Raw genomic sequence first — 14,680 nt, 5'->3', positions numbered from 1 at the left:
CTTCTTTAAAAGCTTAATCCTGACAATTCCAGACGGATGCAGCAACTTTTAGATATCCCAGATCCGGATCCAAAACAAATCCGAAATATTTTTATTTCTAAAATTTTATTAAAAATGTTTTATTACAAAATGATAAAAGATGTTTACAAAACATTGAAAGCATGGAATTTGCTAGGCAAAACCATGTAGGCTACACTTTACGCAGTAATATACGCAAACGCCATGGTTCAAAACATTTTCCAGGTTTGGAAATGTTGCTGTGAGCATAATTAAAACTTTCGTTTTTGTGTTCAAAATTTAAAAAAGTTATGCCGAATTATTCCGTTGAAAAACAGTAAGATCTGGTCAAGATCTTATTACTGCACACTTCTGTAGTGAATTTCAATCACAATATGTGCTAAGTGTAATTCAACCATCAGCTTCAGGCATTGCAGTAGGACAAGTCAAGTTTCGATGCTGATTCCCTTATAATATCCGACGACTAACACACTTACAACTAACACTGCGTTGTATGTATCACTTCGTATGTATCATTTTGACCTCTAGGTGGAGCTATGAAGCTCCAGCTTGCAATGAAACACGTGGTTTTATAGTGCGCTTGAGCGACGCATTTCAGGACTGCTCTTCATCCAGCGACACATAGAGGATAGAATAATTCGCAGACAACAACACTTCAACAACAATCTGAAACTTTACTCTATACCAAACTCGGTGACCGACCCTGCGTCAAAACCCTTTACAACAATGGTTTTCAACCTGGGGGTTGCGACCCCCGGGTGGGTCGTTTGCCTTTTCTCTGGGGGTCACGAAGACGAACAGTAAAAAAAGTAAAAGATTTAAGCAGAAAAAAAAACATCTCACTGGTGCTGCCTTGTGCATCAATTCAATAAATGAGTATTTTTTTCAACAGAGTGGTTTCATTCATAATTTATATTATTTTTAATTACTGTAGGCCTATATTTTTTGTGCTATTGCGCATACACAAATGTATTACGCTTTTGGCTCATGCCGATTGAGTACTTTACTGCAGTCACCTTGCTGTGCATTGCGCAAAGCTCACTGCTTGCAGTTTGAGCACTTTGGCAAGGTTGGCAGTAGTATCATTTTTGGAACGTAGGTTCCACAAATGGGTAATCGTCACACGGAGGTATATATCTCCGTGGCCATACCCAGTGTAGCCTACCTACTGCACTGAGAACGCCAAAAGGCCAAAACGGTGTGCACTGTCTGCAAATGTATTACATATGCCCGAATTAAATTTTTTGGAAGGGGGTCGTTAGTTGCATTGGGTTGTTAAAATGGGTCGGCGGTATAAAAAAGGTTGAAAACAACTGAATTCTAAACAAAACTATAGATATTCGTAAAATCTTAATAATAGGCTAAATGACTGAAATTAATTACAATCTGCATTGAGCTACGCACAAATACAACTGAAAAACAAACACAACAAAACTGTCTAGAATTATGCGAAAGTACCAGAATTAAGATCTCAAGGAAGCAGTTTTAGTACGAGAAGGAAGATTCCCACCATCAATCAATTAATAATGGAAAGATCTGAAGATAATTTAATCGGTTTAAAAAATTATTCCTAGGATATGGACGCTTTCGTTGCAAAGCTAAAGGAAGCAGCAAAAAACGTGAAAACCGATGCAGGCTTGAGAATTGGAACAGAATTAAAAGGAAACTGCTAATTCATTGTGTGCATCTTTCCTATTCATTTGCAGGATGTTGGAGCGGTAGCTGACTTCGGAAGACAGGTTTATCATGTGATTATCACGTGGTATAACACGTCGAATCGTGACCTTATCTGGGAAAACCACAGTAAGAAAACAACATTTATAAAAAAATAAATAGTGGGACTCTCAATCTACTAGAAAGTGACAAGAAAATTCATTAATTGATACATCATCATCATCATCATAATCCATCGTCGGTTTGTTCCCCACTAGTGGGGGTGGCCGATTGTTTCCGCGCAGCAATTGTTTTAATCCCTTTTCTCCATTTCACCCTGTCCCTTGCATCTTCCTCCTTCAGTCCGACTTTTTTAAATTCATCCTTCACTTGTTGTTTCCACGTTCTTCTTGGACGACCGCGTTTCCTCTTCCCATCCACCTTTAGATCTAGTGCCTTTCTAAGAAAACTTCCTTCCTCCCTCCTTATCACATGTCCATACCATCTTACTCCATTTGCCCTTGCCAGTTGGTCTATGGTCTCTCTCATCTCTAGCATATCCAACAATTCTTCAGTCCTTTTTTCCCTTCTCGTTTTCACCCCACACATGATACAAGAAATCTTTATTCTCGGGTTTCAAAATTTCTTTAAAAACTTAATTACATATTTCAGTTTGTTTTTATTTCTGACCATCGCAACGAAAACAATACGTGCCAAACACAGCAGAAGTCAAGAAAAGGTATAAGCGACAAAACGAGGACGTTATAACATGCACAGGACAATCAGTTTAAAATATGGCACGGTCGCAAGACTTTATAAAAAACTTAATCTAATCCTACCTATATCGCAAATTCGCATACTCGCAAATAGTTGCGGATCTAAAACAAATTTTGGATAGCACCAAAGTTCCGACAAATAAAATAATTGCCTAAAAGTGTAAAACTACAGAATTTGAAGATAAAAAAAAGAGTAGGCTACCAGTGTGTGTGGATGACTGGGCTTGCCGCCAGAAAATTTAGACAAGATTAACTTCGTTTTGGTCACTTTTTGCGACAGTTGGAATCACTTCTGCAAATGGTTATCATATCAATGAATGGGACGATTGCTTTCCAAACAAAATAAGTTTTAAATATAACAAAATTTGCATACCTGTGGCTAATTATTTTTCAGACGCAGCATTAAGTGAAAGTATCGTATGTAGTCTACTCTAGCCTACACGCAGAGATGGGCGTGATCTTGATCTTGAAGATCATCTTTTTTTTGGTGATCTTGATCTAAGATCACTTTTCTTTGTGTGATCTTGATCTTGAAGAACAATAAGATCAAGATCACTTTAAAATTGAAGTTTACTTACTAGAAAGAGGCATTTTTTTAGAACTCGTACTGTACAAAGTAGTTAGTGACAATTACTGACATTAAGCCACTGTTAATATGATACGTGTCCAACAAAAGGCGATTTAAAGTATCCATCTAATCTGGTCAGTGTTGCCATTTCAAAATTGAAAAAAGTTTCTGTGTTGGTCATAATAAAGAAGTCAACTTCCGTGTACTTTATGTTGACATATAATAAAAATGATTTAACTTTGTTCACAATTTCCATGTGTGAATTTTAAAGAAATGTTTGCCTTCTTTGAACCAATTTTAGATGTTTCAAAAGTCTAGAATGGCGGTGTTAAAAAATCTGGACTCTAGCCGACTTTGGTCATGTAAAGTGGTTTATTGTAGCAAATCAACCAGACCAAGACTCGTTTAGGGTCTGAGTATGGAGCGGTTTGTCTGACCGCAAACCTCTGAACTTTTTTGATAGCAGACAACAGTATCAAGGTTGCCAGATGGGTAAATGATGCAATAAACATTGGCATAATACAGTGGTAGTTGAAACTACTTTGTAACACGTATAAAAACTCCCACATGAACCAAACAAAAATTTGGTAAAAAATAATGCAGTTCAAAATTTATTTTATTTATTTATTATAAACAAAAGTATAAAATTATTTGCAAATTTAGCGACTTTTTCAGTACTGCTGTAATTAACCTCGGCCTTGGGTGTGACGTTGCAATTTTACGCAAACTACGTCAACAATTGATAGGCCCAATAGCAACAGTCACTACCTTATTACAATTCTTAGGCCAGCGATCGAGTCACAGTTAAAAGTAAAAGTTAGCAGTACCAACTATATACCTTTACCCAGGTTGCTTATAGTAATTATTTTTTGCAACATCATTGATCAAAAAACTTCATTTTTATTTCAAGTACACAAAAAGTGATCTTGAAAGTGATCTTAATCTTCAAGATCACGATCTTGTTCTTGATCTTCAAGATCACATAGTTTGATGATCTTGATCTTCAAGATCACCTGTTCTTGGTGATTTTGATCTTCAAGATCACCAATACTGGTGATCTTGCCCATCTCTGAGTATACGCAGCCTGACATTATAAGTGAGTCAGCATGGATACATTGACATGCAGCAATGCCTGAAACTGCACTGCTAAGCGCAGTGTAATTTTTGAGACTCCGACTCCATTTTTACTCCATGAAACCAGACTCCACTCCAATCCGACTCCAAAACATCTCATGATTTTAGACACCAAATCCACTCCAAAATCAAATTATGAGTTAACGTGATACCAGCTAATGCGAATAACATGAAATAGCTCAAAGAGTGCACAAATCTTTGTCAAGTTTAGTAACACGGAATTGTTTTTTGTGTAGCACAGACGCAAGCTCATTATAAGCATAACCGCTGGGTCAAAAATCGTGTGGACATTTTTAATTTTTTCTTTTACAAACAGACTTGTACGGAACTTATAATTGATTACACTAAAATGCAAAGTCGCTGAATCAAACTCCAAATCCACTCCATTTTCTGAAAATCGGGCAAACACCGGTTCCACTCCATGCTCAACTCTGCAGTAGATATGAAGCTGATGTGTTGACTGTGAGGAGCTGTGGTTGGCATTCGCTATTGGTGGAAATCTTGATTGCTTGTCACAGTTCAGTGCACACGTGCTAAAGCAAAGAAGTTTATGTTTGGCTAAATTTATTGGTCAAAGTGTAAGTGACATCATAGTTTTAACATACGTATTTTCGGAATCGTGTTTCCAAGTTCAATCAGACCAAGGTTACAGCAACAAGGAAGGCCTACGTTTCTTTTAAAGCATAAACAAAAAACTTATTTTAACCCACAATCCGGGAACAAATCATTGCCATCGCTTTATAAGCAATGTCACGTCACAAGTGTCAAACAAGGTTTCTCACTACACGACAGGGTTGCTCAACTAATGTTAACAAAGGTCCGGTTTGACAAATTGAATACTTTTAGCGGTCCTATAAATAAATTATTTCCCACGCAACCATGAAGTTAAACTATCTGTACCAAACCACTTGCTTAGGTAAAATGTAACTTGACTTGGATTTCTGAGAAAGTGTTGGGGAGTTTAGGGGTCGAAGCCCCCCAGCAACTAAGATAATCAAAGTAAAAATTGCTTCCTCCTAGTAGAAATCTGTTTAAAGAAGCCCTGAAACGTGGCAATGAGGTTATTCTTCCAAAAGCTCAAGGTCCACCTTCAACACCCAGAAGGTCCAGATGCGAACCGCGGTCCGCCAGTTGAGTAGCCCTGCACTACGACATACAAATTGGCGTGGTAATAGCAAATGTTGCAGGAGCAATTATAGCATTTGAGTTACCTTCGAACTTAATTTATAGATCACAATTTGATCACAAAAGAAAACATGATTTATTAATTTGACTGATGACCTTTTAGACAAAATGATAAAAATAATGTTACAGTGCAGTTGTGCAGTATATCGTAACATTCAACACCATTAAATGATGGTCATTGTGTAAGTAATTACGAATAATTGAGTCAATGCATAGATATCACTGGTTGGTTGGTTATGAATCTTTATCCTCGGACTGACAAAGCGTTGATTGGTTATTCCTGGTAGTTTCGCATACTTGTAGAGGCTCTTGACGCAGGGCCGGTTACCGAGATTGGCAGAGTGAAATTTCCGATTGTTGAAGTGTTGCCGGGGAATTATTCCATACATTAGGTGCCGCTGAATGGAGAGAAATCCTTAAAATGCGTTTGTCAAGCACACACTCTGAGAGTCGAACCAGCGTCTAGATATCACTGGATAATTGTACATTAAACAGTTAAATATGCAAGATGTATATTTGAGATAGCATACCATTGACAGGCATACTATCAGCAGTAGCGTGGAGAGAGGGTCCAGGGGGTATTTTTGGACTGGGATGATTTCAGGGGCCTGTAGCCTTTCCAGGGGGCCATGAAACTTGAAGAAAACATCTCGTACTCTTTGGATATAGTGCGTTGAGAATAAGGCCCAAAGCATTTTTTTGGTACCCAGCCCTAATCATCCTCTCAACGGCCTTGGGCAGACCATCAAAATAGAACACGTCTGTCGTCTATAGTATTGGCCTTTTTTGAAGCTTTAATAAACTGCTTATTAGCTTAAACCCACAGAATACAAAAAAGTTCAATAAATAAAAGATACACTCACACTGTACACTACACAGCATGCAACGCTTTTGAGCCACTGTTCTACATGGTAGAACTGATTCAATCATTGACTATAACAGAATCATGCAACAACCCAACAGCCGCAAGTAAAGTAACACACGTAATAACAATGCAGTTTTACTATACTTAGTTGTGAATGGCAAAGCGTAACTCATATCGGCACAAAGGTTATTCAATAGCCTAAGATCAATCACGCACACTGAGAGTCAAACTAGCATAATCTTGTCTTTGCTTTGTACTTGGCACTTATAGTCAAACTTAGCAATAGTGGCAAACATTAGGAGGTTCAAAAACAATAATAATGTTATGGATTTATTTATTGTCGCTGTGCAACAATTAAGGTCGTCGTCGTCGTATGAGCATCTGGGGCCGATGGTCTATCTTTTTACCACCTCAGATTTACGATGTCCTCGGACTACACTGAGTGAGCTGATAAGAGATAGTACAAATTGATTCAAAGTGAACTTTGCAAAATAACAATTATCTAAACCAGAGGCATAGTAGTAGGCATCCTTCCATCTTTTCAGATGATGGTAGCACTTTGGGTACAACAGCTTCTCATGTGGCTCTGAAGTCCAATCCTGGCGTGGCAGTCTCGTCCACAGTTTGGACATATGAAATCAGCGGAGTTCTGAGGCTGCTGTCTCTCTTTTCTTCTTTGTCTTCTTTGCTCTAGTTGCTTCCTCCGCTTCGACTGACCCTTTGCTAGACCCGCACTGACTTCGTAGCGCCATCTGTTGCAGTTTGCTGCGATCAGTTCCCAGCTGGCAGGATCTATGTCAGTTAGCTTCAGGTCGCGTTTGCAAACGTCTCTGTAACGCAGTGCAGGTCGTCCTACTGGGCCTTTCCCTGTGGCAAGTTCACTGTACAGAATGTCCTTTGGAATGCGCCCATCCTTCATTCTGGATACATGCCCCAACCAGCGTAGACGTCGCTGGCAGAGGAGGAAGTGTATGCTCAGGGAGCAAGAACGTTCCAGAACAGTGGTGTTGGGTATTCTGTCCTTCCAGGAAATACCAAGAATGCGCCTCAAGCAACGAAGGTGAAAGCTTTCAAGGCGGTTTTCTTTTCTGGCATAAGTGGTCCAGGACTCATTACCCATGGACTTCTAAATAGTAGCATCTGGACTGGAAACTCAGTGGGCAACATGAGGCCAAACAGTTGGTACAACAGTTGGCCAACAGTGGGCCAAAAGGGTTAGTTACTTGGCTGTTGGTCCACTGTTGGCCAACTGTTGTACCAACTGTTTGGCCTCATGTTGCCCACTGAGTTTCCAGTCCAGATGCTACTATTTAGAAGTCCATGCATTACCGTACAGCAGAGTACTAAGAACACACGCACGGTACACTTTGAGTTTCGTGTTAACTGTTAAAAGATTATTGTCCCACACTCTCGCCCCGAGTTGAGTCATCACTCCTGCAGCCCTGGCTATCCGTCTGTCGATTTCCTTATCTAAGGACAGGTTGCTGGTGACCGTTGAACCAAGGTAGGTGAAGTGGTCTGAGGCATAGTGGTCATAAGGAATTGTGACACACCTTATTTACAGTATGTCTCAAAGAAGCGCATATGGCCAACAACCCACAGTCTATTACAGCCTTCGTAGTCTATTATTATTGTTTGGCCAAACATTCTTTGTTCTCTGTTGTGTAAAACCATCTTTGTAATGACGATACAATTCTTGGATGACTGGGATACCCAAATAAAGGAATGCTTTCTTGGTTAGTGATATGTTTCGGTTTGTATATATCGTCCACATTGATACCATGTAGTATGCGACATAAATTGCAAAAACCTTTAGTTCTGTTATGTTGAGGCATGTCCTCAAATGACATAGTTCTCCATTTGAAGTATTCTTTGTACGCAGTAATGTTTTTATACAGATAATTTAAATATTTCACTAAATCTGCTGGAGATTTAAAATCTTCAACATATATACAAGAGCCTGGTGGAACGATAGCTTCGTAATCTGACTTGGGGGCCCCCATGACAACAGGGACCGTTCCCATTTTCAACGCATTGTTAAATACTTTTTCAGTGATGTAATCTTTGCAGCCCAGACTGTTTTCAAAAGCAAAGTAAAACATGTACATTTTGGTTATTTCCATAGTTAAAATCCTGCCACGCTCCGGGAAACACCCCCCGAACCGGTCCAAGGAAAGGCCAGCTGCCAGAAGTTGATCAGTGTATGCCATTCGCTTTTTGGCCCCGATGGTTACGTTACAATTTGAAACAATCCAAAGGGCTAATTTGCGTTTATTTGAAATTGTATCACTGATGTCTTTCTCTACGTCACCGGATGACGTCTTCTGGAAAGCTTCCCAAAGTCTTCCAGCCAGTGAGTATCCAAAATAGACGTCAGAATCTCTCCTAACCAAATAAAGTGACAAGATAAAACATCCGGTGAATGACATATTGAACCAAAATAATCAATGAAAAATGCAAAAAACCGCCGACTGGACAAGGTTCGTCAGCATTCGGCAATGCCTATGGCAACCCACTTAATGAAATGCCCCATTAGCTCAGTGGTTACGCGCCCGACTCAAGATCAAGCGGCGCTGGTTAGGCTCTTTCGGTGTGCGCTTGAGCAACGCATTTTAGGACTACTCTAAATCCAGTGGCATCTAGTGGATGGAATTACTCCTCAACAATAAACACTTCAAAAATTATTGGAAACTTCACTCTGTCAATCTCGATAACCGTCCTGCGTCAGTGGTTCAAAGCCTCTACAAGTATGCTATACGCAAACCTGCCAGGAAAAACCTTTCAGAGACTTTGTCAGTCCGGGAATAAATTCAAAACCAACCAAACTACGTTTGAAGGTGATCACGACGACTGCGAATTTCCAACACATACTTGGCTCGCAGCGTTCGCATTTTAGTTTTCAGCCATCGGGCGGAAGCCTGGATACGACAAAAGAATAAAAAATCTGTTTGCACAAAAATGCATCGATTTCATTTGATAAATGGAAAATTTATTTAATTTACTGGCAAATAGAATAAATAATTTAATAGGCCTATGAAAGCCATTGTGCAAGCCAAGTAGCTGTTGAAGTTTGCATTGATTTACTTATGTGCCAGTTGGTCGAATGTTCTAGAATCTACACGAACCTGTGAGTCATGGTCAGATTGAAAAGCCCGTCAAATTTTTTCAAAGTTATCCCTCGAAAATGCAACAATGCAGGGGGCGCTTCCATTGACCACCACACAAAGAGTTGATCGTTTCTACAAATAGAAAATTCTTAAACCTTGAAGCAATTTTGAGAGTAAGTCTTCAACTAAATTAAATAATCATAATGCAAAATACAAATTCGTCTAAATCTTCCTCTGAATTTCCCAATGATTCAAAAGGGTTAGTGTGATAAAATATACAGCAAATAAAGTTTACAATAACTTGAACACACCAACCTATGTGTTGGTAAAGATGAAGCTTTTAGGTCAAGATAGTTGAACACTACAGCCTTGGTCGCAGTTTCATTTAACTGAAAAATAAAAAGATAAGATTAAAACATCTAAACAAGGATCTCATTACTGGTGCTAGCATCATTATCATCTTTATTATTATCACATTATCATCATAGTTACTTCACTCTCTGTTAGTATCATGCATTTAGTATTAGAGAAGTATAGTGCAAAAAACGATTAATAATCCCATTAATAACTTTACGTTAATCAGCAAATCAGTCCGTTTGTCATCGATTCAACGTCTTAAAATGCAATAGTACAAACAACTGATTTGCTGACTGAGAACTTTAACCTCTAGTTCGATAATATGTAGAAAGGGGTGCTCTTCCTGGTAGTCAGCACAAGGCTGAACTTGCTTGAACAGTGAGCTATTAGCGAGTCGCTTACCATCGCAGTGTAGCATGCTCGCTAGCCATTGAGACTCGATAAGTAGGCCTACATGTTTGTCGGTAGCAGATTGTAGCAAGAATTGACAGCTATAGATACCGGTGTTTCGCCTATGAGGCTTGCTCATCAGTATCGCACCACTAATACACATAACCTCGAAACGCCGCCGCTCGCTTGACCGCGATGGTGAGCGACTCGTAAATAGCTCGTTGTTCTAACGAATTCAGCCTTGTGCTGACTGCCAGGAAGAGCATCCCGTTTCACATTGTTTACCCTTGGCACATGCTGGTTTAGTTATTTTTTCCACAACGGTAAGGTTTCAACTGAATTAGTGGCAGGAATTAGTGGTGCAATACCGATGAGCCCAGCCTCATGGGCGAAACACGGTGTCTATCGGTGTCAATTCTTGCTACAATCGGCTGCCAACAAACGTATTCTACTTCCATATATTACCTTCGATTGGTCATAACTGACGGAACATTTTCCACAGTTTTTTGCACTGACTTTGACAGGAGATGGAACGTCAGATTTCTTTGCTTTTAAAGGATTCCATATTATGATATGGTGCTCCTAGAAGCAAACACTCCAAGTTATGACGCCATAGAAACTTATTTTATTTATTTATTTATTTGCAATCAGACTCAAAGTCCATAGAATTTAAATTTTTAACAGTCATCACACAAAATATCAGACTAACACAACATCAAGCAGGCTACATCAAACAACGTACAAAATACTGTTGTAGTGAATATAAAATGTAGAATTAAAGTAATAATCAGAAGACATAATATTGCGCAAAAGTGGATTAATTGATCTTTTGCAACGTTCTACAAATGCATAGCAATTTTTTCTTAATAGAGCATCAAATGTTAACACGTCGTTCTGTACCTGATACACTCTAGCACTGTCGCATCTTGACAAATTGTGGATAATTCTGTATGAGTCGTTGTAAGCAACTCGTATGCGATTTAAAGTAGAAGTTTTATAGTTACACCATAGTTGCGAACCATACATTGGCATACAATATGATTGGTACATTACATTTTTAACTTCGGTAGAGCAATTTCCAAACTTGGACCTAAGCTGATTGGCAGCGACATAAAGAGATCGCACTTGCCTTTTAATATCTGCGTCATCACTGATGGTATCATCAATCAGTATACCTAAATATTTCACTTGTCCAACAAATTTAATTTGTGTATTGTACAACCGCATGCATGGAGAAGTCAAAACTTTAAATTTGCGACATTGATGGACCAATCCAACAGTTTTTTTACAGTTGAAAATAATGTCATGTCTAGAAGCATAGGATTCACACACATCAATGAACTATCAAGAGTCGATTCCAGTTTTGTATTAAAAACATTTTTGTTACGCCCAGGCTTATGCTCAGTGTGTAAAAATTTTATATGAGTGGAGAGGAAAGCAAGGAACACAATCTTCGTGTCCATCTTCAAGTGTGTTGTTATGTGTTCTGCTGAATACACAGCGGCGTGTTCTCAATTGGCGTAGAATCGACGTCATTTCGAAAGTCCAGTGAGAACTCTCATCACTCGGCTGTGCAGCTGATTGGACATTGGCAGTCGGGAATACAAAACGTGGGGAAAAACTAATCTCTTGTCCCTTCTTGTTGCTAATCATTACACTTATAAAATCTCAATATATAGCCTAATATGTTGAAAAAGGCATAAACCCCTTCGCCAAAGTCTGAGACTATAGTTTGGGTGCTTGTATTTGTCGTAGATCCAAAAAAAGTAGTAATACGCATTTATTGCATAAAGTGTTTCAATCTTTCGTATAGTTGATATCGGCTCTGTGGCTTAGTGGATAAAGTGGTAGCCTCTGAGTCGGTAAATATTGGTTCGATACATAATCTGGTCATAGAACATTAGAAAAAACATGAAACTATATCACTTCCCTGCTTGGCACTCAGCATAAGCAGAATGGATTTAAGGCAAGAACGTACATACCCTGTTACGCCTCATGCTGCTGGGCTGAAACTGTATGTTTTATGAAGCAACACACATCTACAATTATTACTGCTTTGTACAAGAACACACAATCATTACTGTGTTGTTGTCACTGCTTGGGCTATTTCTCTTGGGGCTGGGGTTTTTACAAATTTTCCTATTGCTTTGCGCAAGAAACGTGTTGCTGTAAAATAAAGTTTGTTTGATATGACCCGACATGGAATCGAATCTAAACTCACAAGAACCAATGGCTCACTAACCAGTTGTCAAGCTCAATATATTATACTTGAGTTCAGATGGCTAAATATACAATATGCATATATTGTTGAAAAGAAAAACTTAGTTTCAAACCTTCTTTTGCGCTCTTTCCAATGCTTCCCTTAACTGCACTTTAATTGTTTTCTTTTCTTCATTTTTGCTGTTTGTCTCAACCGTTTCAGCATTTAATTCGCTCTCAGCATTTGAAGCATTTACAAGTTCCATTAAAATTCTTTGGAAAGTCCTTTTCGCTTGAGCTTGATTTCTTAAATCGGCCTCATTCCATGAAAAAACTTTCGTTTTCCAATCATCCGATAATCCATTTGACTTTGAATACAAGAAAGATACAAAGAAACTGGAGAAAACAACTACTAAAAACGTGGTTTTTAGTTCAGAAACTCGTGACATCTTCAATAAAACAAATAAAGTTTTAAAAATATACTTTTTGAAATTTTTAAGTTAGTATTAGCCTACATGCTTGGAGGTAAAAAAAATCAATTCGATTTCATTTCTGCCCATCACAGCAAAAACAAAACATTACAAAGGCTACCAAGACTGTAGAAAAAGAAGAATTAGAATTAAGGCTGGCATGCAAGGCAGTAAATGTTTGTATCCCCATTTCAAGTATGTCAGTCCATTGTCAGATCACTGGCGAGCAGGGGCGAATTAACAAAGTGAAAGCAAGAAGTTAGAAATAAAAGGAGAACCAATGTTATGAAACAGTATCTCTAAGAAAGGTCTTTACTTCTTGCACAGAATATTGATTTTTTGATCGGCGCATTGTCAAGCCGCCCAGAGGGTATGTTCTCACAAATCAAGTGAGGTCATTTACTTTTTGCTGCCATTTGCTTTGACCAAAAATACACTCGACAAAGCTCCATAGCGTCATCCAGTTGTTAGAGTAAAAGATTAAAATACGCTTAATAAATCTATGAATGATGAATTCAACGGCGTATTAAGTCTAATTCATCTTGAGAAGTAAAAGTTTCAATATGTTAAACTTAATTTCTTTGTTGTGCTGATTAAATCCACCCGTTAGCTCAGTGGTTACACGCCCGGCTCAAAATCAAGCGGCGCTGGTTCGACTTTCCGGGTGTGCGCTTGAGCAACGCATTTCAGGTTGCTTTCCATTCAGCGGCACCTAGTGAATGGAATAATTCCCAGGCAAAAACAATTCAACAATCGATAAACTTCACTCTGCCAATCTCGGTAACCGGCCCTGCGTCAAGAGTCTCTACAACAGGGCTACTCAACTGGCGGACCGCGGTCCGAATCCGGACCTTCTGGGTGTTGAAGGTGGACCTCGGGTTTCTGGAAGAATAACCTCATTGCCACATTTTAGGGCCTCTTTAAACAGATTTCCATTAAGGAAAAGCAATTTTTTGTGATTATCCAAAGAGCTGGGGATTCGCTCCCAGACCCCCCAACGCTTTGCCGTCTTCTCTGATGTGCGATCCACACAGCTACACTACAAAGAAACACAAATACATTTTTTTCCTTTTTTATTTCTTTGGGTCAGACAAAAATCCAAGTCGTGTTACATAATACCTGAAAAGTGTTTCCGTGCTCGTAGGCCACGGGTTGTTTAATTTTAGTGGTTGCATATGAAATATTTACCGGACTGCAAAAATATTCAACTTGTCAAAATGGACCTTTGCTAACATTAGTTGAGTAGCCCTGCTCTACAAGTACACGAAACTACCAGGAATAACCAATCAAGGCTTTGTCAGTCCGAGGATAAAGATTCAAAAACAAATCAACCAACCAAATCCAAAACCTTTTTAAATTGAGTTGAACCATAAACGGACAACAATAGTGTCGTGAGGTTTGATTTGCCATGTCAAACGTTAGAATGAATATTGTATAATCTGCCTAGGGCAAATCTGCCATTTATATAAATTTTATTCAACCGCGAACGCAATTAAAACACTTTATGTGGCAAACCTAAATTTCAATAAAATTGTTTTCAAGGTTTATAGAGTACTTTCTCTCTTGGATGACTTTGCAGTGGCCGGGAAAAATATGCAACATACAATGAACAGGCAAATCTGCCACTACTGCTGAAGACTTCGTGAATTTTACCTATTGTGCTACGTTTGTATTCATTCAGTTTTGTTACCATCATACATGTAGGGGAAGGGCGGGACCTACGAGCCAATTTTTACAAAATCTCATATATTTTTTGTTTTGTGTCTAAAATTTGTCTCAAAGTTTACGTATATTTTCCTACCTACAGTCTCCATACTTTCATGGATTTTAAGCATGTTCCGGTGGAAGCGGAAGTCCCTAGAGCAAAAAATGTAGTGTCCTCCAAAGTGGTTCATACGACCCGCAAGTGAGGGTCCTACGACCATATGTGGAGGGTCCTCTAAGCCGCTTGAAAAAAA

The 14,680-nt window shown here is 38.9% G+C and overlaps 1 protein-coding gene across 1 annotated transcript; it reads right to left on the bottom strand.

The window, feature by feature from the left end:
- Positions 1–7,827: 7,827 nt before the first annotated feature.
- Positions 7,828–12,518, bottom strand: LOC145766843 (4-galactosyl-N-acetylglucosaminide 3-alpha-L-fucosyltransferase FUT5-like). The gene is made up of 5 exons (XM_082578544.1): positions 12,387–12,518; positions 10,519–10,635; positions 9,622–9,695; positions 9,325–9,438; positions 7,828–8,584 (listed from the first exon to the last, which is right to left on the bottom strand). Exons 1-5 carry the CDS (start codon positions 12,516–12,518, stop codon positions 7,828–7,830), a joined length of 1,194 nt encoding a protein of 397 aa, XP_082434670.1.
- Between the last annotated feature and the right edge of the window lie 2,162 nt (positions 12,519–14,680).

This window comes from Aplidium turbinatum, chromosome 3 (genome assembly GCF_918807975.1).
Source record: "Aplidium turbinatum chromosome 3, kaAplTurb1.1, whole genome shotgun sequence".
Lineage (NCBI taxonomy): Eukaryota > Metazoa > Chordata > Ascidiacea > Aplousobranchia > Polyclinidae > Aplidium > Aplidium turbinatum.
The sequence above is the reverse complement of the archived record's forward strand: the minus strand, read 5'-3'. Positions and strand labels throughout refer to the sequence as shown.